This window comes from Hippocampus bargibanti, linkage group LG18 (genome assembly GCF_051943395.1).
Source record: "Hippocampus bargibanti isolate YZ-2025 linkage group LG18, ASM5194339v1, whole genome shotgun sequence".
NCBI classification, from domain to species: Eukaryota; Metazoa; Chordata; class Actinopteri; order Syngnathiformes; family Syngnathidae; genus Hippocampus; species Hippocampus bargibanti.
Window position 1 is genome coordinate 15659271 of NC_142751.1, and position 25095 is coordinate 15684365.

General features: G+C 44.4%; 1 protein-coding gene across 4 annotated transcripts in view; it reads left to right on the top strand.

Annotated features, from left to right (window-relative positions):
• Positions 1 to 25095, top strand: part of LOC148884946 (uncharacterized) — a 72540-nt gene that overhangs the window by 12365 nt on the left and 35080 nt on the right. For 3 of the 4 annotated variants that reach the window (XM_089021241.1, XM_089021239.1, XM_089021240.1), the window contains exons 2-8: positions 9576 to 10199; positions 12241 to 12311; positions 14125 to 15620; positions 16592 to 16645; positions 22396 to 22449; positions 23648 to 23701; positions 23774 to 23827. In XM_089021241.1, coding sequence (XP_088877367.1) covers positions 10147 to 10199; positions 12241 to 12311; positions 14125 to 15620; positions 16592 to 16645; positions 22396 to 22449; positions 23648 to 23701; positions 23774 to 23827 — 1836 coding nt within the window. In that variant the 5' untranslated portion in view covers positions 9576 to 10146. Of the gene's footprint in view, positions 1 to 6559; positions 6679 to 9575; positions 10200 to 12240; positions 12312 to 14124; positions 15621 to 16591; positions 16646 to 22395; positions 22450 to 23647; positions 23702 to 23773; positions 23828 to 25095 lie in introns of those variants that run through there. The other variant, XM_089021242.1, reaches the window with a different exon arrangement.

The window sequence follows — 25095 nt, forward strand, 5'->3', positions numbered from 1 at the left end:
GATGACTTTCTGCGGACTACCCTTCTTCTGCCGTTTTATTTTTAGTTTCCATTGTGTAGTGCACAGTGGCATTGCTTTTTCTCTAGTTTTTGGCTCTGTTAAGCGCTCCACAGAAATAACAGAGGCGCATAAAGGCTGCATTCAACGCAAGCACGGCTCATGCGATGTGCTAACACGCCATAAATAGCCTCCGCATAGGTTGAACTATCTATAAGGTCCGTCGGGGCCATCTTGCCTCTTTCCGTTGACATGTATTCATTTTCACGGAGTAAATGTGGAACATTCTCTATGGAATTGCGCACCTTTTATCTGGATTGGGAGGCAACAATTTCAACAAGTGGGCCTTGACTGGACGCGCTGGTGGAAATTCTCGAAATGAATGCAGACATGGGTCATTAGGAAAAAAGGAGAAAAATCATCGAGCCTGAGTGAAACAATCGATAAAAGCCCAACTACGCTTTTATTCCTTTTACATTCAGAGTCGTTGAAGGGGGGAGGAAAAAGTCTTATCACGTATTAGAGCAGAAAGTGGCATTGGACAAATAATGTGCGAGAAAAGCACTTTGGCTTGAAAAATGATGTGATGGAACCTGTACAAATTTTTTTCTTTTGCTATCTATCTGCCCCCGGCCTTCACTATCATAGTTTATAACAGTAATCCATTTCATTTCCAAGCGCCTTTCAAAACTCTCAAGGTCACTTTACAGTCGCAGGATACGTTTTTCTGTGGGTGAGCAGCGGCAGCCACACGCGCCAGCGGTCACTCAACCCGGAATCACTCAAATTGATAGAAAGCTAACTAGCTAGATAATAGCTAGCCAATAGATAGCTAGTTAGATAACTAATAGATAGCTAGCTAGATAGATTTGGTTTGAATACATTTATGCAGATATTACCAACAAATACTCAAATGTTCTAGTAGGCCTTTTTATCTTGCTTTGTTAGATCTAGCTATCGCGCTGGCTATCTATCAGCTATCTAGCTATAGATCGCTCGATCCAGCTGTAGATCGATCGAGTGAGCGAGCGAGCTAGCTATCTTTCTATCTATTTCAGTTACTTTCGGGTTGAGTGAATGCTGGCGGGTGTGGCTGCCAGTCAGCATGTTTTCCTTCCTTTCGATTTTACTTTAGCAAAATTGAACCAAAGTGGACCTTCTCACATTTTTTTTGCAACTATAACGACTGATTCTAATCAAACAGCTCTCAGATTTTCCCTTCATGATCGCCATTGTAATTTGGTTCCATTTTATTTCCATCCCTGCCGTTACCTAATCAAATGTACTCAGAACTGAAAGAAAAAAAATCTCTCTCCCTCTCTCTACATATATATATATATGTCTAATTTTTTAGTGAGGCCCTTTTTGTAAGAACGCTGAATGACGGCCATTCTTCTGCCGTTGCTCCTTTTTGAACGTGACAGATGCTTTGGTATGGCTCGCCAGAGGAAATGAAATGTTGATTGTGCAGTCCTGAGGGCTTTCGCAGAGGTCTGCTGTGTTCTTAGTCTTAACGTTTGACGATCTGCTTTTTCTCGCCCGGATGACTCCAAAACGCCGTTTCCACTCTTGAAGTGAAGGGGTGAAGATAAAAATAAGGTCTTGGAAATGCCGTGAAGGCCTACCTGCCCGTCAAGTGCGTCCACAAAGGTGTCACAGAGCGGGCGAGGATCAGTTGTGAGGACGGTTGCCATTAAAGGGGAAATTCTTCCAATTTCCTGCTTCGGGATGTCCCCTCGCTTTCCAAACCATCTGAAAGGCATTTCAGGAGCCATGGACACATCCAGCTTTAATCAATACAATCATACAATCTGAAAAAGGTCAAACAGAAGAATCCATTTCATATCTAAGCCCCTTTCAAAACTCTCAAGGTCACTTTACAATCACAGGATACGTTTTTCTGTGGGGGAGCAGCGGCAGCCGCACGCGCTCAACCCGGAATCACTCATAAAGATAGAAAGCTAGCTAGCCAGCGACAAGATAGCTAGACAGCTAATAGATAGCTAGCTAGATAGCCAATAAGTTTCCTGATTCAAATAGCTAGGTAGCTAGCTATATAGCTAATATGAAATATGAATATAAATTGTCTACTCATTTTTGTTTTCGTCTAACATGACAAGTAACTGAAATAGATAGCAAGCTAGCTCGATAGCTAATAGCTAGATAGATAGATAGCCAAATAATAATAATAATACATGCCATTTATAAGCAAAATTCTCAAGGTCACTTTAAAGTCACAGGATGTGAGCAGCGGCAGCCACATGCGCCAGCGTTTCACTCAACCTGAAAGTAACTCAAATAGATAGAAAGCTAGCTTGTTAGCTAATAGATTGCTATATAGATAGATATAGATATGAACAGAAAAAAATGATCAGCTTTCAACTAATTAGCGCGGTTTTACTTTCAGTGCGTAACTTTTCATCTTTTGACATTCAGTTGTCGGCTCGGTATCATCAAATGCGAAATCCGACTCAATCCGTCTGGGAGACTTTTGAACGTTTGAGGTTCATTCTCAGTGTGGTTAATAATTAAAATGATCTTTCCACCCTCCAAGGCGCCGCTCGATCCGTCCAAACCTCCACACGATGCATCCCATAGTACTTATTTCATGACAACATGGCACAAGCTGCATTTTAAGTAAGCAAGGCAATACGCTCAGTAACCAAGGAACACGCGGACACGAGTCAACAACAACATGTGCGCTTTAGTAGATGGACAATAAAATAATCTGCCATTTGAAGGTTTATAACGCCAAAGTAACATTGCTCAGTGTTAGCTTTGCGCCGTTAACATTAAGCTATCTTACTTTAGCAAAATGAAATGGCTGTGCATTTTTCTCGGTATTATGTTTGGCCTGACGCTAAATTTCAACTGGGAATGCCCATTAACAGCTTGTATTTTTCCACGAGATGACACATTTTCGTTACTTGACTGTGCGAGTCTCAGATTCCTGTTCGCAAGTCAAAGAAAACAAACAAACAAACAAACAAATCACCGCCATGACGGCTAGTATTTGGAAAAGTTGTACCTGAAAAATGTCCTTAAAAAGAGTAACAAAATACATGCTTTTGTTTCGGAAGTGTACTTTTGCCAGGGGTGCGGGGGAACTACCTGGGAAACGTATATAAAGCCCTCCTCGTGGGGGGGGGGGGCGTCTCACTGGCAATTGGCGGAATGCGGAGAGGAAGGTGGGAGCCAGGGCAATATTTGAGACATCCGAATGAAAGACCATCTGTTTGCAGGGACGCGGGGCTCTCGGAGACTCGCGCTTCCTGAGCACTTCACAATTTTGGTCAGAATCATCAAGCGAATCCGCAGGACGTGCCGACACCCCGCCGCCATTGTCAGAAATCACCATTTTGAACGGTGCCCTCAAAGTGGACGGATTAGCTTGTATTTCTCCAAGGCGCTCCTCTCTTTTCCGTTAAAGGGGGGGCGATTGAAGGCAGAACACTGAGTCTGGTGTAGGACGCGGGTCCGCCGAGGGGGGGGGGGGGGGGGGGGGGGAGTGGATACAGCATCATAATGACCAAGGCAAATATTTGTCTAGTCGATATTCTGAGAGCATAATGAAGTCCTTTTATACAAGGCATGGCTGGAATCTGGACAGCGATTTTCTGGGCCGGCCGAGGACGAGCAGCTTTCACTCGGCCTCGCTCTTTCCATGTCGGATGTCAAGAAAAGGAAAAAGGAGCAGTGCGAGCAAGCCACAAAGTCAAATGGTGCTTTTTCATCCCCTCTTTGTTCTCTATCATCGTCATCGTCATCGTCATCATCATCATCATCGTCATCATCATCGTCACAATACATGAGTTGATCGATATTCCGCTTGACAAACTGAATGAGCGAGCGTACGTCCCAATGAAATACCCAAAAGAACTTTTTAATTTGCCATTAATGATGTGTCAACATTATTTTTCTTCTAACCAAGTTGCCACTTACAGTAAATATAGCCTGCATGCAACAAGGCGTATCACTTATGTGGCTTTTCAGTCTGGGATGCGTCATTTTGCACAGCAGAATTTAGTCTGAAAACTTCCGACACCAGTTTTTTTTTACATGTATTTATTTATTGGTTGATTTATTTATTTATTATTCACTCATTTATGTATGTAGTTATTTATTCATGCGCCTATTTATGCACTTATTGTATATTTATTTACAGTATTTACTTATTCATTTATTTATTTATTTATTTATTTACTATTTACTCATTTATGTATGTATTTATGTACAGTATTTGTTTATACAAATATGAATTTATTCACATATTTATTTATTCACTTATTCATTCATTTATTTGTTGTTTATTTATGTCTTTATTTATTTATTCATTCGTTTGTTTATATATTTATTTATTTATATATTTCTTATCTCCACGCATAATATAATGTAGCTCTGTTTGGTAAAATGGTATCTTTGAGCTTTTTTCCCCCAATCTGAGTACATGACGTACTGTATTTTGACTTAAGTACTACACGTTTGTAGGGTGTGCCTTTTTTTGTTTGTTTTGTTTTTTTTGTGTATTTTTTATTCTTACTTTTCCATAAATACATAAATTGAATCGGCGCTACATTTACCTGAGGGCTTTTTGCCAGTCTCTGTACTGTAGTTCTACAAGACTGAAGTACAAAGTCTGAGTACTTTAGCCACCACTAATCAAGAAGACGAATGGACCGTGCATGGTGCCATTGAAGTCATATTTAGTCATGCAGTGAATTACATGTTTTCGGCACCATTTCATGAAATTAGATGTTCTCGTACCGTTGCACTGATCTCTGGTTTTGGGAGGAGTCTCTAAAGTGCAATTTCACAGCGTTCCAAGTAATCCCATTGCGTGTTAACGGAGAGAGACACACATATGTACTTGACTACGTCTATCCGCACGTGCCTGCATGTCGACACGTCTTCTATAGGCGCACTCGTACAGTTGCGGGCTAGCTTCCGCGTGTGTTTGTTGCCAAATTGGTCATTTGTCAGTCAGTGTTCTGCAAAAAAAAAAAGCTTCTGTTGCCCAGTGGAGCCGCACGAGGCTTTTCTGGAACATATTCAAGTAGAAAGGGAGAGTTCCAATCAGCCTGAAAAATCCCAGAGGTCATAGCATGTCAAAGCAGCAAACTTCTACATTTTTTTGGGGAGTCGTATATGGCTTTTTGCTCATGTCAGTGAGTTTTCTTCCACGCGAGGCCTTGAAATGAATACAAACGCTCCCCAACTTACGAACGAGATACGTTTCGAACGGTCGCTCGTAAGGTTAATTCGTTCATAAGTTGCTTCCGTTTTGTAGGGAATGTATGTTTAATGCATATATAAATATGTTTAAGGCTTGTATACGTCACCTGTATTGGTTTGTACTGCAAAATAAACACTGAATAAAATATATGCAATATAAAGATATGTACATGTACAACTGGAAAGAATACAACATATGTTACGTCAGTGGAAGCTCTCAGTGGTACAGGAGTGGTCCATCGATGAAACGGTTTTTTCAGCCGTCATCTGTACTTCTTTGAAGGGCCGATACTACCAGTAAGACTTTAGTTCGCTGAAGAAGAATCTCGGATAAGAAGCAAAACGTCAGACACCTTCAAAGAAGTACAGATGACGGCTGAAGAAACCACATGTGTTACTACAAAAATGTTCATATCTAGCGTTGTTCGTAACTCAAATGTTCGTAAGTAGGGAAGCGTCTGTATCTAAAACGGACTCCCCCCGCGTCCATTTTAGCCAATCGTCATAGTTGCTCTGTTCTCATGACCCCCTTGCCAAGTCATCAGTACTTACATATGTTTGACATATCAGTCTTCCGATTTTATAAACAAAAGCTGAAAACATTGCGAACGTATAAAACGGTTGCCAAACAAATCACTCAAGGCGAGTTTCGACTTCCCAAAAACATGTCTGTCTTTTACAAACAAACGAGTGAAATTTAGTGAAGAAAATAGGAAAAGGTCCACCAATCAAACCGCCAAAAAAAAGCCCAAACTGGACTACACAAGGCCAACTTGTTTCGCTTCATCCTTGCTCGGTTTAAGATTCCCCCCCCCCCCCCCCCGCCCCCCTTCGGTATTATTCTAAAAAGTGAACATATTCATTACGGTTGCGCCACTGCCACTGGGTGGCTTTGGCCTCTGGTGTGTCAGCGCTGGAAATGTTTGTGGTGAAAGAATGACAGGGCTCCAAAGAACCGGGGCGGAGGGCGGATTTTTGCATACAAACGAAGCAAAATGGCCGGCAAGTTTCCGGGCACGTGTTGTCATCTTCATCGCAGAGGCCGACCGGAGCCGAGCGAACGCTCAGACGGCGGTGTCCGCTTGACCGCTAACAACCCCTGTGACCTTTGCCTCTGGCACGGCATGAAAACACATCGGGCGCACACTGAGCTGTCTTTTACAGTGTCGTTGTCCGGTGACGGCGGCTTGTTTTACGTCAACACGCCGCAGCTAATCCAGCTAGCGTCTCCTGCGACATATTTTCCAGCTGGCAAGGAAAGCGGCCGACTAACCCAAGTGTGCTGTACTGTAGTTGGGTGACAAATGTGAGATCAATCCGACGGTGGCCGATATCAGTACGATCCTCCCAAAAAACAAGCCAAGTATATAAAAGGAGTCTGAAAATATATGACAGCTCTGTACTCTGACACTAGGATACGGATCCAAATTTACGTGGAGACACTCTCAGGTAAACCCGGATGTTTACTCATTCTCTGCCATTCCAGTATTTATTCGACAATTGAAAATATGACAGAGCACCATTCCCGAATTTGTTCCAGTTTAGTTTTTTCTTGTTTGGGTGTGTGATAAAGCGTTGGCCATGGTCTCTGGTAATGTTTTTTTTCTTTCCACAAGGGGGCAGCATTTCCCTTTTTTCCATGTTAGCACTTTGTTCCAGTTGCAGATGATGTTCAAGCGCTATATACCAAACCGATATGTGTGATCGCATTGTATTTTGGACAGCCGCCCCCCATTTCAAGCTCGGATAACTCCAGATAACTTCGAATTAACTTTGTTTTTCTGCTGAAAAAAGAGAGTTTAAGGTTTCTTACGTTGCATTGAATGTTTATGTAGTCCTAAAACACAATATTCTGTGGGTCCTGCAATTTGAATGAAAATGACAAAAACGCTGGCACTGGAGGGGACACATTTTTGCACATCATCTGGCAGTGAATGAGTTAAATTGTGAGGCACTAAATTCAAAAATAAGAATGACTCTTTTTTTTGCTGTCAGCAGTTTGACAATTATGACAATGACAAAAAAATACATGTTCTAGTTTTACTGTCAGAATAATCGTTCCTGTGAAATGATTCCCTACACCCAAAAAAATGTGAAAAGCCCTGATATAGTTTCCTTTTTTTTTCTTCCAAAGCAATCAAGACTATATCGAGTCATGGTTTTGCACCGTGGTAGGAATTCGGAGAAAAGCCACAAGAGCACATGCTGAGCGACACACACACAAAAATCTGAATTCTTTCCGAGCACCCAACCCAGAACCTGGTACCGCCCCTTTAAATTGTGTATGAAAGGTGATTAAATTGAATGTTTTGGACTCTAAATCTGCCACAATTCCCCCCACTCACCAAAAGCTTCTGGGAGCAATTTCAAACATGCAACTTATGTCATGTCAGTGACACTCAGATAAATATAAACCATGAGAAACATGGATGCACCCAAAGCCGACAAGCCGCTCTTGTGTGAAAGTGGTTGAGTCGTGTGTAAGAAATCATTTCTGCAAAAAAAAATGTAGACGGTGTAAGCATTTTAATCGTATGAATATTTGAACTCATTCACTGGCAGACGATGTGCAAAAAGGTGTCCACTCCAGTGCCAGGGTTTTTGTCATTATTCACTCAAATCGCAGGACCCACAGAATATTGAGTTTTAGGACGACATCAACATTCAATGTCGCGTAAGAAACCCTAGACTCTCTTCTTTCATCAGAAAAAAAAGTTAATTCCTAAGTCACATGGGTCTGGAGTTATACGATGTACAAAATACAATGCATACATATTGATATACGTATATATATATATATATAGCGCTTCAACAACAGCTGAATCTGTAACAAAACACTAACATGGACAAAAGGCAAATACTACCCCCTCGTGGAAGGAAAAAAAATCTTGCCAGAGGCCATGACCAGCGCTTTATCAGCACCCGAGCATGACAAAAACAAAACCTGAACAAATTCGGGAATGGCAGTGAATGAGTTAATAGTGTGACCATGTGAAAATAAATGTAATGAGGTATGTGTGAGAGTTATTCTGTTGCGCAAGGGTGAAAAAAAATGACCAGGATGGAGCACTTCAACAGTTTCAATAACATGTTTGATAGCGTTACAATACAATGTGAGAAGAATTCAATTCACAGTGTATGTGCTTGTTTTTTAAGGCAAATGTGTGAGAGCATTTCAGCAGTTATGCATGAGAGTGTTTCGGCAGTGCATGTAAGAGGCAATCCCATCGTAAAAGAGCGCACTTGTGCCGTGGTCGCGCTCTGCAATTTGCTCGGGAGGCGTGGCCTGCTAGCCATTGGGCCGGGTCGGCCCCTGCGCTACGCTAATGACCCCTTCCCTTTGGCGAACCTTTGATCTGGCCTTGCCTGTGTGCCTATTTCGGGAGCGTAAGGGGTTGAGGGGGCCGGGGGGCAGGAAGGTGGGATAAAGGCGGCTTTCAGACTTGGTGCCAACCACCGTAATCGAGCGCGCCGGCAACAGCCAACTTTGTAATTTAGACCAAAGTGGGGCCGAGGGTCCATTTTGTCGCAGCAAACACAAGCTAAAGCGTGTGTTGCCAGTTCATGGCTCGTGTCCCGACGTGGCCTTCGCCTTCAATTGCACACGCGTTTTCTTTGGACAAGCTCTCGTGTTGACTTTGAAAAGTGGATGCTCAACACCATAACGTCGCCGCCTTTCCAAAAGTGCCCTCACTTGGTTTGGATTGAATTGCAGTCCAGATTGATTTCGCCTCATGAATAGGGGGGGGGGACAATTCAGGAAGACCAAGCCCACGGTTGTACGTATTTTAAGATGGCGGTGGGCCAGGAGTCACATGGTTCAAACTCAAGGTCCGAGCCCCACGCCCAAAAATATGCTACACTGACATCACCTAAAACTCAACATCCCTCGAAAAATGGGATTGCATTAACCTTTATTAGTATCGCAGAGGAGAAATTGACATTTCACAGCAGTCGAGTGATGAAAGGAAAGGAAGAGGTAGAAAAACAAAATATGGGAGCTTCTGTAAACTCTCACGGCGCAAATTTGTGACTTTAAATTGAGAAAATGTGCCAGTTTGAATCTAGCAAATTTGTGAGTTTGAATCTAGCAAATCTGCGCCTTTTTTCTCCAGAATAATACGCCATCTCTAAGAAAAATCATATTTCAACTTGGCCCTAATGCTCTTCCGTAACAGTTAGCCCCCCCCAAAAAAAAAACCAAACAAACCTCTGTTTGTTTCAAACAAATAATCTGTCCTTTGAAGAGAAGCTTGCCACACAAACTGTTGAAATGTGAAAATAGCCTTTTATATTTTTTTTAACCCCGTCATTTTCTTCTTCTTCTTCTTCTTCTCCTCTTGTAGTTTAACCCCTTCCACTCATTCCGACCTCCCCGAATGACGTGGCTGATGATGAACCCCCCCCTGGAGAAAAAGAAGAAGAAGGAGGAGGAGGCAGGAGTCGAGCAGTTGCATCTCACCGCCGCTTGGCCGTGAAACTCGACACCTCGACGGTGGCCGGAGCCGGGCGGGCGGACCCCCCCCCTCCCCCCTCCCCCCGACCCCCATTTAAAAGTTTAAAAAGGGAAAGCCATGGGAGGAAGGCTCCTTACTCCGTCACCACCCCCGCCAGGCATCAGGCTGACAGGCTGACAGGCACATCCTCCTTGCGTCCATCCGGAGCAGCCTCAATGAATGAAACGCTGGGGACTATCCACACGCGCGCACGGCAAGACGGAAGCTCGGTGTCCGCACGGATTGTACGTCCTGCCTTGACAGGCTCTTGTCAACATGCGTTTTCCCTCCCGGAGCTTCAGCCCGACCTATAGCGACGCCTGACTGACTGGACCGAGCGGACCGAGCGCTGCCCCTTTGCCAAGGAGTCACGCTGTGATTGAGCCATCCGGTTTTTGACTGCCAGGACAAATGAATACAAATGAATTTAGGCACCCAAAGGAGAGATTGCAAAACCTCTCATCGAGACACAAAGTAAGTGCGATTGCATGGCTTTTTTTTTGTCTTTGGGGGGTCGGCCATGTGTTGCACACCTGGCAGAAGTTCAGCATGGCGATGGGACCACCAGAGAGGTGGCACAACTACTCCGTCTCACTCCCTAATTACCAAATACTGCAAAACAGAAAGAAAAATGATCATCGATGCGCATTGTGCTACTCCAAATTTGGTGGTTTAAAAAAATAAGAATTCTCCGAAATGTATACATTTATAGCAGTGATACATTACCACATTTGTAAAAAAATTAAAAATAAAGACATAAAATAATGTATAATATTAATAATAATGATATGATGTATGATATAATGATGAGGCTAATAATAATAATAGCAATAATAATAATAATCACAATAATCATAATACCGGTTCTTGTCCAAAAAAATAATACATTTTGGTGGTTTAAAAAATATTCTCCGAAATTTATAAATAGGAGCGATACATTACAACATTTGTTTAAAAAAGAAATAAAATAATATAGTAATAATAATAATAATACCGGTTCTTGTAGGCCAAAAAAATACATAAATGAAAATCCTGATTTAGCCTTGAGTGATGCAAAAAGTGCAGACTGAAAAGAATCATCGCTGACTATGATAATTTTGAAAATTCCGCACTTTAGAGGGAAAAACAAAACGTTATGCTCTCGTCATGAGGAAAAAAAATCCTGCGCGGAGGTTTGCCGCCAGATGAATTCTGACAAGATAATCTGCGCTGGATTGACGTCAGGTGCCGCGTGAGCAAGTGTTGGAGATGCTATATGACAACTATGGAAGGGGGCGGAGGGCACTTGACTGATATAAAATGCCAAAAGCCGATGCTTTAAAGGGTGCCGTAAGACAAAGTGCGTTTGCCACCAATCCCTCTTGGAGTAATCAAACAGATGGGGGATATCTTCTTCGCCTCAATCAATCCACTCGTGTCTGAGAACCAGATGTTTATAAAGGTTGTCGAATCCATTTTCAAGTTCACATCCTCAGCGAACTGGCAAGTCAAGCGTGACAGAAGAACACTTCATTAGAGGCCATCCTGGCGCCACCTGCCAGTGCGCAGAAACACTTACGGGTACATCTCATTTCTTCTCCTTACTCCCACCTATCAAGACCGCCACCGCCGCCGCCTTCTGTACAAGTGTTGTCCGTGGTGTCAAACAAGCATACAACCTGATGTTTGAGTGAAGCTCTTGCAGTTGGACATTTGGGATCGTCTCGATTGGTCAGAAGGTGTGGGCGGAATGGGACGCTGATGGTAAAAACACACGGCGTCCACGCGGTGGGGAGAATGGAACGGGAAGCGACAATCGGAGATGCTGATGACACCGGGATGTTGTCATCGTCATTATTCTCTCACACATGCACCTCAAAATTGGTGCTGCTGAAAAGGCACATTCTCCTCAAACGAATGTCTTTTGGGCCACCATGTCTCTCTCTCTCTCTCTCTCTCTCTCTCTCTCTCTCTCAAAAACACACAAGCTTGACCAGTATTGGGCCACAGACGTGTGGATGGGCACCACGTGTCTCTCTCTCTCTCTCTGTCTTGAGAAAATACACAAGGTAGTTGTGATGTAAGAAACATTTTGGAGGAAGCTCCTCAGCCGATAAGCGTTGAGAGTACAAGCAGCTGGCCCTTTCAAAGCATCCCAGAGAGCCACACGATTAAGCCACAGGAAGCACATACTGGACTGGATGTACACTTTGATGTACTGCATATACTGTACTCATAATATTTTTGGACGGGGGGCTTGTTTTTGCATGTAAACGCGCTATAGTCATCTTTCCCACATGTCTGTCTCTTCTGGCCTGGCCACAGCTGTTTCACACCTTTCCTTTTCCAGTGCGGGTGTGCGAGCTATTGGTAAACGGTGGCTTTTAAGGACCGTCGTGGCCCGATTTGGATTCCCCACTGAGCTGTTTGATGTTAAAGTGTGAAGAAATGAAGTAACCGTATGGGGATTAAATGAATAGCAACGTATCAAAGCCCATGTGAATCCTCCGACATCCTCTTTTTTTGTCATCCATAGGAGAGCCCTCCTGCTCTGCACCGTTTTATACTGTACTTGTTACCTGGGACTTCCGCAAGTACACGCTGAAGGTAAGAGCCCGTCGGCCTCCTCCCTGGCACGCTACACTTTGACCAAATACGAAAGCGGCTCAAAAGTATTTGCACAATGGGCTTTGCATTTGGGAATTGGGGCAGAGGTTGCCAAGCGCATTTAAATGCCGATAGAGGGGGGGGGGGGGGGGGGGGGGGGGGGGGGGGGGGGGGGGAAACGATTTATGTGATTACATCACAGTGTCGTATATAGAACCGACACAATTAATTGAAGCTTCTTTTTTTTTTCATTGACAAAACCAGATACCATCATGTGCGATTTATATTCCTGGAGATTTTTCGAGGACACAGAGCTAAAAAATTAAAAGAAAAGGGAACCTTGCCGCACATGTAGTCCAGTCCACGGTTTATGACAACACTTTAGTATGTTCCTTAAACACATTAAAACAAATGTAAACATTATTTTATGACTCCTAGTTAAAGTTTACTCCAAAACTAACACACAAAACAAGAGAATTTCCATATCATTTTAACGAATGAAATTCATGCGAGCTTAATGCTAACATCCAAAACGGCATACACGCGTGTGACGCAACAAGCTAACACTAAGTAGCATGAATACAACTGTAACACTAAACCATGGAACAACTAATACTTGAATACGAACATAGCAAACAAGAAAGCCCGTTAGCTACAATTTCTGTTACGGCGCAAATTAAGCCCAAACTCTGAAATTGGATTAATCCGTATACTTTAAAGGCATTGACAGTTTTCGCAGGGGTGTCTTTCCGACGTATTCTTAGACGCCCGCTCGTGCGGGTGCGCAACACATCTGTGCAACACACTGTACATCTGAATCCATATGGCTAATGCGCGGCCCAGTCATAATAAAAGCGGTAGTCAAATACAGACAACAGAAGTCGATGCGCAGCGCCGTTACACTACGTGTAATGCGACCGCTGTCTCACTGCCAAGTGCAGTTGTCTTACACCACAGGGGAGACCACACAGACTGGAGAATGTGGATTGCTATATGTTAGACTCTGGACTCAGTCTAGAAGTTTATAAAGCCGTGTTGATTTTGCTAAGCATTATAGTTGTCCAGAAAAAAAAGGGAAAAAAACAAAAATAGCTGCCAAGGGAGGGCTTCAGTGGTCCAGAAGACGTCGTTTGTCGTTTCTGTCAAGAACTGTGTTGTTTGACGGCCTGGGATCTGCTAGAATATCATAATAACCCTCCACGCTCAACTGATGTCGACTAATTAGTTTGCTTTAAACTTTGAACGCCATTAAAACATTCCCAATGTTCAAATCTTACTCTGGAGGAACCTTTTATGCGTCCTCTGGACCTTCCCGTTTTCTGGCATCTCATCAACAATGCCTGCCAGCTTCTCACTCATTTTTTCCCCAATCCACACGTCCACATTAGACAGAGCCTGGAGATCACAGGCAGGGTCAAAGAGAGGAAGCAAAAAAGGCTGTGGGGAGTTCAGGCTGTGACATCACAGTTGACACCGAATGAGCGCCGTGACCCTCGACGACCAAACATTGTCCACGGGTCACGGCTCAGTGCAACTCTGTAAACGGTATTGACACCCTATTCCGTCATGATGATTGAGGTGCTGAACGGTTAATTGCGGAGAGGCTCAGAGGGAAAAGAGGATAAGGTAATGTTGGTTGTTAACCTCCTCAAGTTCACGGCAGAACTCGTTGGAGTTTACAGCTCCTTGACATTCAATGTATTTGGAATCAAACAAGAACTATTCATCGCTCCGGGACTACCTTTGCTAATTTCTAAACCCAACATCACCCTCACACCTACTTGTCCAATTTCTACTGTATGTGCTTCTTCAGATGTGGACATCCTCCAGAAGCTGGGGCTTAAGGGAGACAAGCCATCACGCTCCATACCAGCTGGGGTCATTCCCTTCAAATCTGGAATCATCCTCAACCAACTGGCGCACATCGAGGGCACGCTGCGCACCATCTGGCCGACGGCCGTCTGGAATGATGCGGCACTGGTCCTGAGCGTCCGTTCGCACAGAGTCAACAGCGCTTTCCTCTTCACCCTGCTCTCGGAGAAGAAGAAGCTTCTCCTCGGCCTGCAGCTCGTACCGGGCAGTCTTGTCCTCCACACGGGACCGAACTCGTCGGTGTCGCTGCCCTACGAACCCCATGACGGCCAGTGGCATCAGCTGGCCGTGGGAATTAAAGGACAGAAAGTGACTCTATATGCCTCCTGCGGAGAGCGGAGTGTTCATGTGGACTTTGGGTGGGACAATGAGGAGGGACTGGCACCGGAGCTCGAGGATTCCTTCTTGCTGGGCCGTTCAAGCCAACAAGCTTGGGCTCACTTTGAAGGAGCCATCTGCCAGTTTGACCTGATCCCGTCAGCCCAGGCTGCTCACAACTACTGCAAGTACATTAAGAAACAGTGCAGGGAAGCTGACACGTACAGGCCCAATCTCGCACCTTTGCTCCCTGTCTTACCACGACTAATCAATGCGTCATCCACAGCTGCCCCCAAACACGGTAGACTGATCACCAAGAAGGCCACCGGGCGAAGCCTCGCGCGAAACGTCGCGGCCGCCGCCTCCGCCGTCAGATACGTCGCCCCGGCGCAAACAGTAAAGCCCACCCTCCGGACCACTCCTATGACCTTGCCGAGAACTGCGACGCCAGTCTCCGGTCTTCTTGGTCTAGCCTCTCCGCCAACTAAGACCAGAACTGAAACCGTCACAGCTCCAATCAGGACCAGAGCGGCTCCAACCAAAGCACCTGCCACAAAACCATCCACCTCTAAATCAATGAGTCGGCCAACGCCCGGAACAACTCCTCCAAAGCCCACGCCGCAAAACAAGAAGGTGGTTGTGGCAACCGAAAAGAAGAAGCCCAACCCCACAGCCACGGCGAGCCCAAATCCTTCCAAGAAAAAGATTGACTCTGCTTTATCAGATCAAGCGCCAGTGCTGAAGAAACCGCAGCCGACCGCGGCTCAGAAAACCTCCATTAAGGCCAAAGTCCTACCATCCAAAGCCACCCTCTCCAAGCCCAAGCTCAATGCTGTCAAAGTGTTTCCCTCCAAACCAATAGTATCAAAAATCTACCCTTCAAAAGCAACCGTGTCTAAAACCTTTGCTAAAACCACCACGCCCCACCTCAAACGGATCACCAATCCAACCAAGCAACCCACAACCACCAAGGCTCCGGTAACCCCACCACCGAAAATACCTTGGTCCCATCTTGTAACATCACCTGCCACCGACTCTTTCCAGAGCTGGGAGGTGCTACCTACCCAGTTCTCCCTACTCGCTGGACCCGTTGGACTAAAAGGAGAACCTGGCCCTGCGGTAAGCAGTTTTTGTCTCAGTTTTCAGGGGGGAACAAAGGCTTTTGATGCTGGATTTTCATGTTTTACCTCAGTGAAGGCTTTGTAGTCCATCCAAGTCTTTCTAGGTCTTCCGTTGAAATTGTAGCATCTATTGGTATCTTAATGGAGGTTCACATAGCCCTGGCCCAGTTGCCCTCTCCTGCCATTTTCATCTTTCTCCGTGCAAAGTGTCCACAAGTCTGGGCGTGACGTGGCAGGTCTGAAGTCTTGCCGTCTTTGCACCAGATTCCTCAATCACGGGGGGGGGGGGGGGGGGGGGGGGGGGGGCTAGCGGAGGTCACACGGCCCACCTTCAAAGCTGGGTCGCGGTTCAGGGCAGTTGGTAAACACCATTTAGCTTCTCAATGCAAACGCAACGGTTAGAAGCCAAATGGCACTTTTCCAAAACTCCATCAGAACGTTGGGCATAACGTCGGCAAATATCGAAGCACTGAGATTTGTCCCCGTGAGTGAGTGTGCACTACCTCGCCGAAGAGGGCTGGAGGTCAAGGCGTCCCGAATTGCGGGCAATTAGAAGCGGCCAAGTAGCAGGAAGCCGAAAGAAGACTTTGAAAGACTCGGGGAAAGAGTTATGATTGCAACGGGAGAGGCGCCGTATAGTTTCAAAGTCTTGAAACTGGCTTGTTTTTAATCTCCGAGATTTCCTGGTCGTCTCCACCGAGAAGCTTACATTCAGAGCCGGTTGTTTTTCTTAACTTTCCTCCTCCTCCTCCTCCTCATTTTGATGAAAAGAAAATGATTGGGCATGATAAAGGCGCCTGGGGCATTCAGTGGCACAGGAAACGACCTGTTATTTCGACCATTTCCTGGCTTAGCTCTCATCACCTACTAATGAAGTTACCTCACACATGACAGTTGATTGAGTGCATGTGTACATTTGCATATAGTGGCAAGCCTGAGGGCTTTTCATCTTGTTTTCATGTCGTACAGGGACTTCAAGGACCTCCAGGGAAGCCTGGCCTGGCAGGAAAGAGGGGTGCCAGGGTGAGTTTGGCTTTTTCTTTCTTCAGACACTGCAGCTATTTCCTTCTTTCAAAATTGTGCATTGGCAGCCACAGTCCAGATGCGCTTTCAGCCATTCTTCAGCACTTTTTGGTACCCTCTTTGTGACATGAAGCAGTTCGAGATGAAAAATGAAAGTTGAAAAAAATGGAGGAAAATATAAAAGGCAAAACATTTTACTCTAATAGTAGAAAAAAAAATCACCACAGAAAATCAATGTCCTCCATCTAAGCCGGTTTTGTGCATCCTCTTCTCTCACACCAGCTATGTCCTCTTTGACAACATAATAAAAGTGGGGGAAAATGGCGAAATATATAAAATACACCAAAAAAAATAATTGTAATAGTAAAAAAAAATAAAAAAAATAAAAGTTGAAAAAATATAAAAGGCAACACATTTTATTCTAATCGTAGGAAAAAAAATGGGAAAAAGAAAAGAAAAATGAACATAAAAGTTGAAAAAATGGAGAAAAATATAAAATGTGTGTCTTTGTGTTGTCATATAATTTGTTATTTATTTTGTTTTAATTTATTTTTTTACTTGATGTTACTTCCTCGCGTGAACCCTGGCGCTTGTGGCTGCCCCTGCTCAGCTGCAGAAAAAAATAGCCTGTGACTGTAAAGTGTCCTTCAGAGTTTTGAAAGGCGCTTATAAAGGAAATGTATTATTATTATGATGATGATTATTATAATGCGAAAAGCTCTCAAACACACAACTCAAGAATGTCCCCACAAGTCCCTTTGGGTATGTGTGTAGGAGTCCATTCACGAGTGGGTTTTCCAAACTATGTCCTGCCTTGCTATTGGCGCTATCCTTGCTTGTGAATGTGTCTGTGTGCACATGTTGACTGAGTGACGCCTCAGTATAACAGACAGGTGACAGAGCGACCTCTGTCCGGCCGGGGCTTCCATCCCACCAGTTAAAGACCCAGATTGTTCTTTGTAGTGTTAACGATAGTAGCGATCATAATAATAATCATAACAACCTCCAAAGCCAACATTTCCACCAATCTCACACGGCTGACGCATTCAGTGTCACTCTCACAGAGACCTTCACACAAGGTTTTTATTTTTTTTCCTATGGGAGCAGCATATCGACCATATTCGGCACGGGGCTGCGAGTCCTGACCTGCGACTTCTGAGCATAAACAGGAAAGCTCCTCAAAAGACGCTCTTTCAAAAGCGGCCTGTGCCACAGGATGCCTCATAAAAGCACTGTAAACAGACACAGAACACATGGCTGGACTTTGCTCTTGCTGCCTGCCTCAGCTCCTGCAGCAAGTTTGCACTTTTTGGGGGAATCCCATTCAAATGAGTTGAGGGTCACCGTCATTTTCGACACTCGTGCCATTTGGGTCTTTATTTAATTAGTTTTTCCTATCCGACGACCAAAGTTGTTGCAAATAGGATGCCGTCCAACGCGCCAGTGAAGCAAAGCAACCTACTTTGACTCCAAACGTCAACGACGAATAAACGATTGCCTTCTAATTTTTTGCAGCCGTCTAATAATCAGCCTGTTTATTTATTTGCATCAACCAGAACTTTACTGTTCAACATCTGGAGAGACCTGGAAGCATTTTCGTTTTTTTTTTTTTCATTATCCCTTTTTTGGCCCTCTGTAGAAGATAGACCTCAGCCAAAGGCTCACAAAGCTAGCTCGGAAAGGCCTTTTGACGTATAGTTTAAGCCCATCCAGATGCTTTATGCAAAATTGGAGCTAACAGAATTGCATGAAGCTGTTGCAGCAACACATACAAGCCGAGAACACAGGCTCTCAACTCAATGAGGACAACTTCTTGACATTTATGTCCGTGGAAGCTCTCAGTCGTACCAGAGTGGTCCATCGATGAAAAGGTTTTTTCAGCCGTCATCTGTACTTCTTTCAAGGTGTCAGACGTTTTCGCTTCTCATCCAAGAGGCTTTGTCAGCGAACTCAAATTTGCTGGTAGTTTTGACCCTATCCATATAGGACTATTCCCTGAGGCTACGCTGATGACTTCTATTGTCTTGACTGATCATGGGGTCTACGACTGGCCTGACTGCCCCATTTGCCTATGCGGTAATGATCTAAGAAGTCTGTTGTAAGAGCGATCCAAATTAAAGCTCAGCCCATTCTTGACATTTAGTTCTGGACCTTCTTTGCCTCTTCATTGATCTGTACGATGCTGCAAGACTCGTAGTCCACAGTGTGGTACTTCAGTGAAGGCCCACAAAACTCTAAATATGGACTTGCCTGAATTCTCTTCTAAACCCAACTGAGGTCTATTGCGGAAACGCTGCAGTTTACGCATACTGGGCACTTGTCACAACTGACAAACACCGTCCAGTCTGATGAATTTGGGGTTTCCCACTCAAATCCTTCCCTCCCTCGCCTCACACAACTTCCCATAGCCTCGGATGACGGGAAACCGGTATGATGACACACAGAGCACTATTGAGCCCAAGCTAGGCAACAGCGGCGAACTTTGACCTCCGATCCCACCCACACATGAGTGTGAGACGCCGTCACCACGGCAACCGCCCTCCGCGCAGATGCGGCCGTTTTGAGGGCGTGTGACGACGACGGCGGCCGTGGCGGAGAGGTGCGAGTGGCCGCACGCTAAGACTAACCCCCGTCTGTTCGCAGGACACCCTATTCGCCTCACCTGATGCAAACAAGGCTTTGAAATCCTCCCCTACGCCTTCCATCTGGCACGAAATGACGAGCTAAATGCGATTGGAAGGAAAGACGTGGCTTTTACCGGCACGCGCTTCAAAGTCGGACGCCACTTTACGCCTATTACAGAACTGCTAGCTCAAAAATATTCTTTGCGGGAACCTGACACCCCACACGCCCAAATGTAAAGTCGGTTTTGGTGGCGCGTATGGCATCAAGGAGCAATTTGTTCCATATTTATATACCTGAGAGTGACGTGCCGTTACCATCGCATCAAAAGTAAAGCGCTATACTTCTTCAATGGCTATGATTTTGGCCTGAGCTGAGGTAGGACCGCAGCGGACCGCAGTGACGCTCTGTAAAGCCACCGAGGCTGACGCCGAGGCCGCCGCCGATCGGGGGCCCTTGCGTGCACCGCGCCCTTGCCTTCTCTAATTAGACACCTGCTCCGGGCTGTGCCCAAAAACAAAACCGGCGCAAGAAAAAAAACCATTTTGCCAACCCATGTCTACAAGTGTACTCCCCAAACCACATTGCGAAACATGTAATTCAAACATGCCTGCTGTGTGTGTGTGTGTGTGTGTGTGTGTGTGTATTTTGGGAAGAACAGAATTCGGCGAACTGAATGTCTGGATGCATAAAAAAAATTACAAAAAAACACCAAAAGTCTGGAGTGGGACAGCCAGCTGCATACGAAGCAGCAATGACAGGGACACAACATCATTAAAATTCGTGAATCCCTGAAATCAAAAGAGCTGCACAAGTACGCAAATACAGGCAACATCCGTCTTACGACCGGGTTCCGTTCCGACCAAACGGTCGTAAATCAAAATGGTCGTAAGTCAAAATCAATTCAAAATGTTGAATAGAGACTCGGAGGCTAAATTGGATTGGATTGGATGTAATCTTGCAGTAAATGACTTGCAAACTCGCCATCGCGCAGTCGATTGCTGTGCGAGCGTGAGATGCTGGCTGGCTGGCTGGCCAAAATTGTCGTACGCGTTGCCGGCCTGCTCGCGCGTACCAGGCGTAGAATTAAAATTTTAAAAATAGGGTCTGGAGGTCGTGGTCTTTAGTATGGGTGGTCGTAAATCGGATGTTACCTGTATATGAAAACAAAATAATCATGACTGTAATTCGCCTTGATTGTGGATGCTTAGCACTCATAAAGTGTAATCCAATACAAAGCCACACCCAAAACAGAGCAAAGGTTCGTTCCAGGTTGCAAATTTGTTGGCTAACAATTTAAATAATCCAAACCGTTCCTTTTTTTGTGTGCATGTTTCAAATTTGACGACGACAACAAAACAACGACGGACATCTTATTAGTATTTGCTTGTCTTCAAAAATGGACAAAATCCGACTTCAATGAACAGTTCGGACGGCGCAAAAAAAATCATTGGCACCACCGTAGCCACTCTCGAGGACCGCAAGAATTGAAACAAGGGTGCGGAAAATCCTACTAGACCCTCCGCACCCTGCCCGCCACCTTTTCCAGCAACCCCCCGACCACCAGGCAGGCGCTTACCGATCCATGCGCATCATGGATCGGTAGCTTCTTTCCCTCGTCGCCATTAACTCTCTAAACAGTAACCCAAATCGAACTGTATCGTGCCTCTTTGCAATTTTACTATGATGATACTAGTGCAGTGTGTTCTAACGGAGAAACATTCCTTGTGTGTTCTACATATTTGGCCAATAAAGACGATTCTGATTCTAGAAACGCCCTGAAAATCGTGGAGGCGTGGTCTTCCTCCAAAGTTTCAAAGGACACGTCTGCAGATCCTCATTCCCAAAGAAGGCCGACTTGTTCCGACTCACCTCAATGAACCCCTCGTCGGCCGACCTTTAACCTCCCACGGGAGGCGAGAGATGTCCCACCACGTTTAGAACAAGGCCCCCGGGGTCAGACATCCACTTGAAAAAGTTTCCCTGTGGGAAATGAGAAGACAGCGAAATGTCCGTGTCAAAGTGTGTCAAATTTCCAGACAATTTGTCTCACCTTTTTAGCTTTAGCCAAATAATGCTACAACAACCCAAAAAATCCGACTAATAATAATCATAATAATCAGAATCAGAATCAGAATCATCTTTATTGCCAAGTATGTAGAACACACAAGGAATTTGTTTCCGGTAGAACACGCTGCACTAGTATCGTTGTCAAAAAAAAAAACTGCTAAGTGGCACTATACAGTTCCATTTTGACTACTGTTGAAATAATAATAATACATTTCATTTCTAAGCGGCTTTCAAAACTCTCAAGGTCACTTTACAGTCACAGGATAAGTTTTTCTGTGGGTGAGCAGCGGCAGCCACATGTGCCAGCACTCACTCAACTCGGAAGTAACTCAAATAGATAGAAAGCTAGCTAGCTAGCTAATAGATGACTAATAGATAGATAGCTAGATAGCTATATAGCGAATACGTCTGTGTACGTCAGTGGGGCCACAGGGGGGGGTCCCGCGCCCCCCCCAACCTGAGAGTAGGGACCTATCATAGCTGTGTCCGGCGCCACCAGGTCTGGACATTAGGGATATATAAATGGGGACGATACGACCAGTCAGACTTTAGTTCGCTGACGAAGCCTCTTGGATAGGAGGCGAAACGTCCGAAACCTTCACTTTTGTACAGATGACGGCTGAAGAAACCTTCTCATCTATAGAGCGAATAGATAGCCAGCTAGATAGCCAGTGAGCCAGCCAGATAGCTAATAGATAGCTAGCTAGATACAACAGCTGATTTCGACTCCCTTGGCAGAGGAATCCAGAATGTTTTGCAGTGAGGTGATCTGGATTTGTCATTAAGTCTTGACTAAATATGCGTTAGAGGGGGCCTGTGGAGTTGGGGGGGTGGGGGTACAGGAAAACCGCATCCATATGGCGGAACTGTTGCGCGGAGCCCCATTTTTTTCCATTACACACAATCCCTCAGCAAGTCAGAATATGGGTTCAAATAGCAACTTTAGTGACCCCCCCCGATCACATTCATCTGATTGTAGCACGAGTAGCAAACGTGCTATATGGAGAAACCTGCGGCGTGGAGCGTTTTAAATCACTTTGCCGTTTTGTCTCCTGCAGGGTCCCCCGGGTCCCCACGGAAATCCTGGACGACCTGGTCCACTTGGGCTTAAGGTAATTTTTTTGCTGCACGTATAACAAAAACATACCATTTTTTTTGTATTGACAAAACCCTTCCATGTGTCTTACAAGTCTTTCCTCGTCAATATATTTTCGTCTTTCAATGAAACCTGAAAATGTTGTAAATCGGGGGTGTCAAAGTCATTTTTTTGCTGCGGGCCACATTGTCGTTATTGTCTCCTCTCGAATTTGGGGATGCCATTAACGTTTGTAATCCCCTCCACATATTACATATGTAGCGCACAATAAACGAATGAATAACTCGTTTTCAATTTTGAAGTCAAAAAATAATGACTGTTACTGTGGTTTAATTTGAAAATTCCGTTCAGATTTTATCTAGCATCAAGGAATTTCATACGTTTGATTTGCCTTTGCGGGCCGAATAAAATGATGTGGTGGGCCGGATTTGGCCCCCGGGCCTTTGCTTTGACACCAGTGTTCTAAATTGACCAAAATGAAGTCTTTTATCTTTTTTCGGTGTGTCGGCCAACCAGCATGAGTGTTTGATGTTTCCTTTACTTCCCAGATTGTTTTTTTTTACTCAGTTCATAAGTGGAATAAAGTTGTAAACTACAGGGTGGTTAATGGGGGTGGGGTTCTTTGTGTGAGTTACTTCCAAGTGACACCTTTGAAGTTTGCTTCATTATCGTCACTTGCTTGCTCTTTGAATCTTGGGGAAGCATATACTTTGGAAAAAAGTACAAATCAATATCATTAATAGATCAATAAAAAGATAAATAAATCGATAGATAAGTAGATAAATAAATGGATAAGTACAGTACATAAATAAATAAGTCGTAATAATAATAATAATAATAATAATAATAATAATACATGTAATACCTTTCAAAACTCTCAAGATCACTTTATAATCACATGATACATTTTTCTGCGGGTGAGCAGCGGCAGTGTTCACTCAACCCGGAAGTAACTCAAATAGATAGAAAGCTAGCTAGCCAATAGGTAGCTAATAACTAGCCAACTATATAGCTAGTCAGCCATCTAGACGGCTATATAGCTAAAAGATAGCCAGCTAGATAGCCGGCGAGCCAGCTAGTTAGCAAATAGATAGCTAGATAGATTGCTGGATAGCTAGATAAATAAATTAGGACATATTCATACTAAAGTACACAGATTCTACGATTGTAATGGTTTATGGTTTTATGGTTTTCCTTTTTGTGTATTTTTTTAGGGTCGAAAAGGAGACCCCGGCCTCTCACCTGGACCGGCCCCTAAGGGAGAGAAGGTAACGTTCCTTTGTACACCGGTTGTGGGACATTATTCCCATGTTTGCTTTCTGTCCCTTTTTGTCATCAAGGGCGATTTGGGAATCATCGGCCCGGTTGGAATGACAGGTCAAGAAGGTCGCAAGGTAACGAACCGCGCACACACTGTGATCGCTATTGTCTCAAATGGAAACACACAACTCGGCCGATACCGTATTTTCTGGTGTATAAGGCGCATCCAAAACCCTTGATTTTTTTTCTTTTTTTTTTTTCAAAAGATGACCCTGCGCCTTATATGTGAAGTCATATTGAGGTCTGGCAACTACTGTCAGCAGCCACCGACTCCATTTCTCCCTGGAGAAGTATTGCGTAACCCCAGCCTCTACTGTAGCGCCTTATAATGTGGTGTGCCTTATATTTGGAAAACTTTTTTCATTCATTGAAGGTACGCCTTATAGTCCGCTGTGCCTCATACAGGTAACATCTGACTTACGACCGAGTTCCGTTCCGACCAAACGGTCATAAGTCAAAATGGTCGCTAGTCGAAATTCATTCCAAATGTTCAAAAGAGACTCGGAGGGTTTGTGTTTTCTGCGCGAGAGCGAGATGCTGGCTGGCTGGCTGGCTGGCTGTGGAGGTTTGATCAGGCCCGCAGGATAATTTAAAAGTGGAAAAATGCACGAACGACGCAGATTTCATATTTTTAAGGAGGTGCAATTCAAGGATTGTCCACGTGGGGCAGAGCGGTGCTTTTTCAACCGCGGTTTCAACACCCTCATTAGTCAAAATGTCATGATCCAAACGAAGTAAAGCAAATAAGGAGTGTAGAATTTTAAATGAAAAATGGACCACGTCATATTTTTTACAGAGATGTGTGGGAAACCTTTTGTGCTTGGTGTGTTTTCAACAAGTTTCGGTATTTTGGTTATTTATAGCATATATGGTATAATTTGACATCTACTGAGGCCATATGTGGTGTCAAATGACTTGACACCCCTGCTCTAAATGAGTTAACAATACATAAATAGTCGTCAAAAATGGATTTGCATGCAAACGTGTTTTTGTGGTGAGCAGCTTCTTATTCAAATGTATGGTTTAATGTTAAAAATGGCTAACTAAAGGTATTTATTTCCTTCAATGGGCAATGTCGTGTTTTTGTTTTTGTTTTTGTTCGTGAAGGCTCATGTGTTACAACATGACATTTTTTGGCTTTGTTTTCTGACCGGGAATTACTGCTGAGTCAGTGAAATGCTCTTCATTGACTAGTCTGCCCCTCGTAAAAAAAACCAACAAAAAAAAAAACAGTTGATGACTCCCGCAGGTTGCGTACACGGTTGCAAAGTGCATCTGCACGTCGGCGGCCTGACATGTGGCTTTTGTTAGGTCTTCGTTAGCTCCTTCTTGCGTGTGAGTG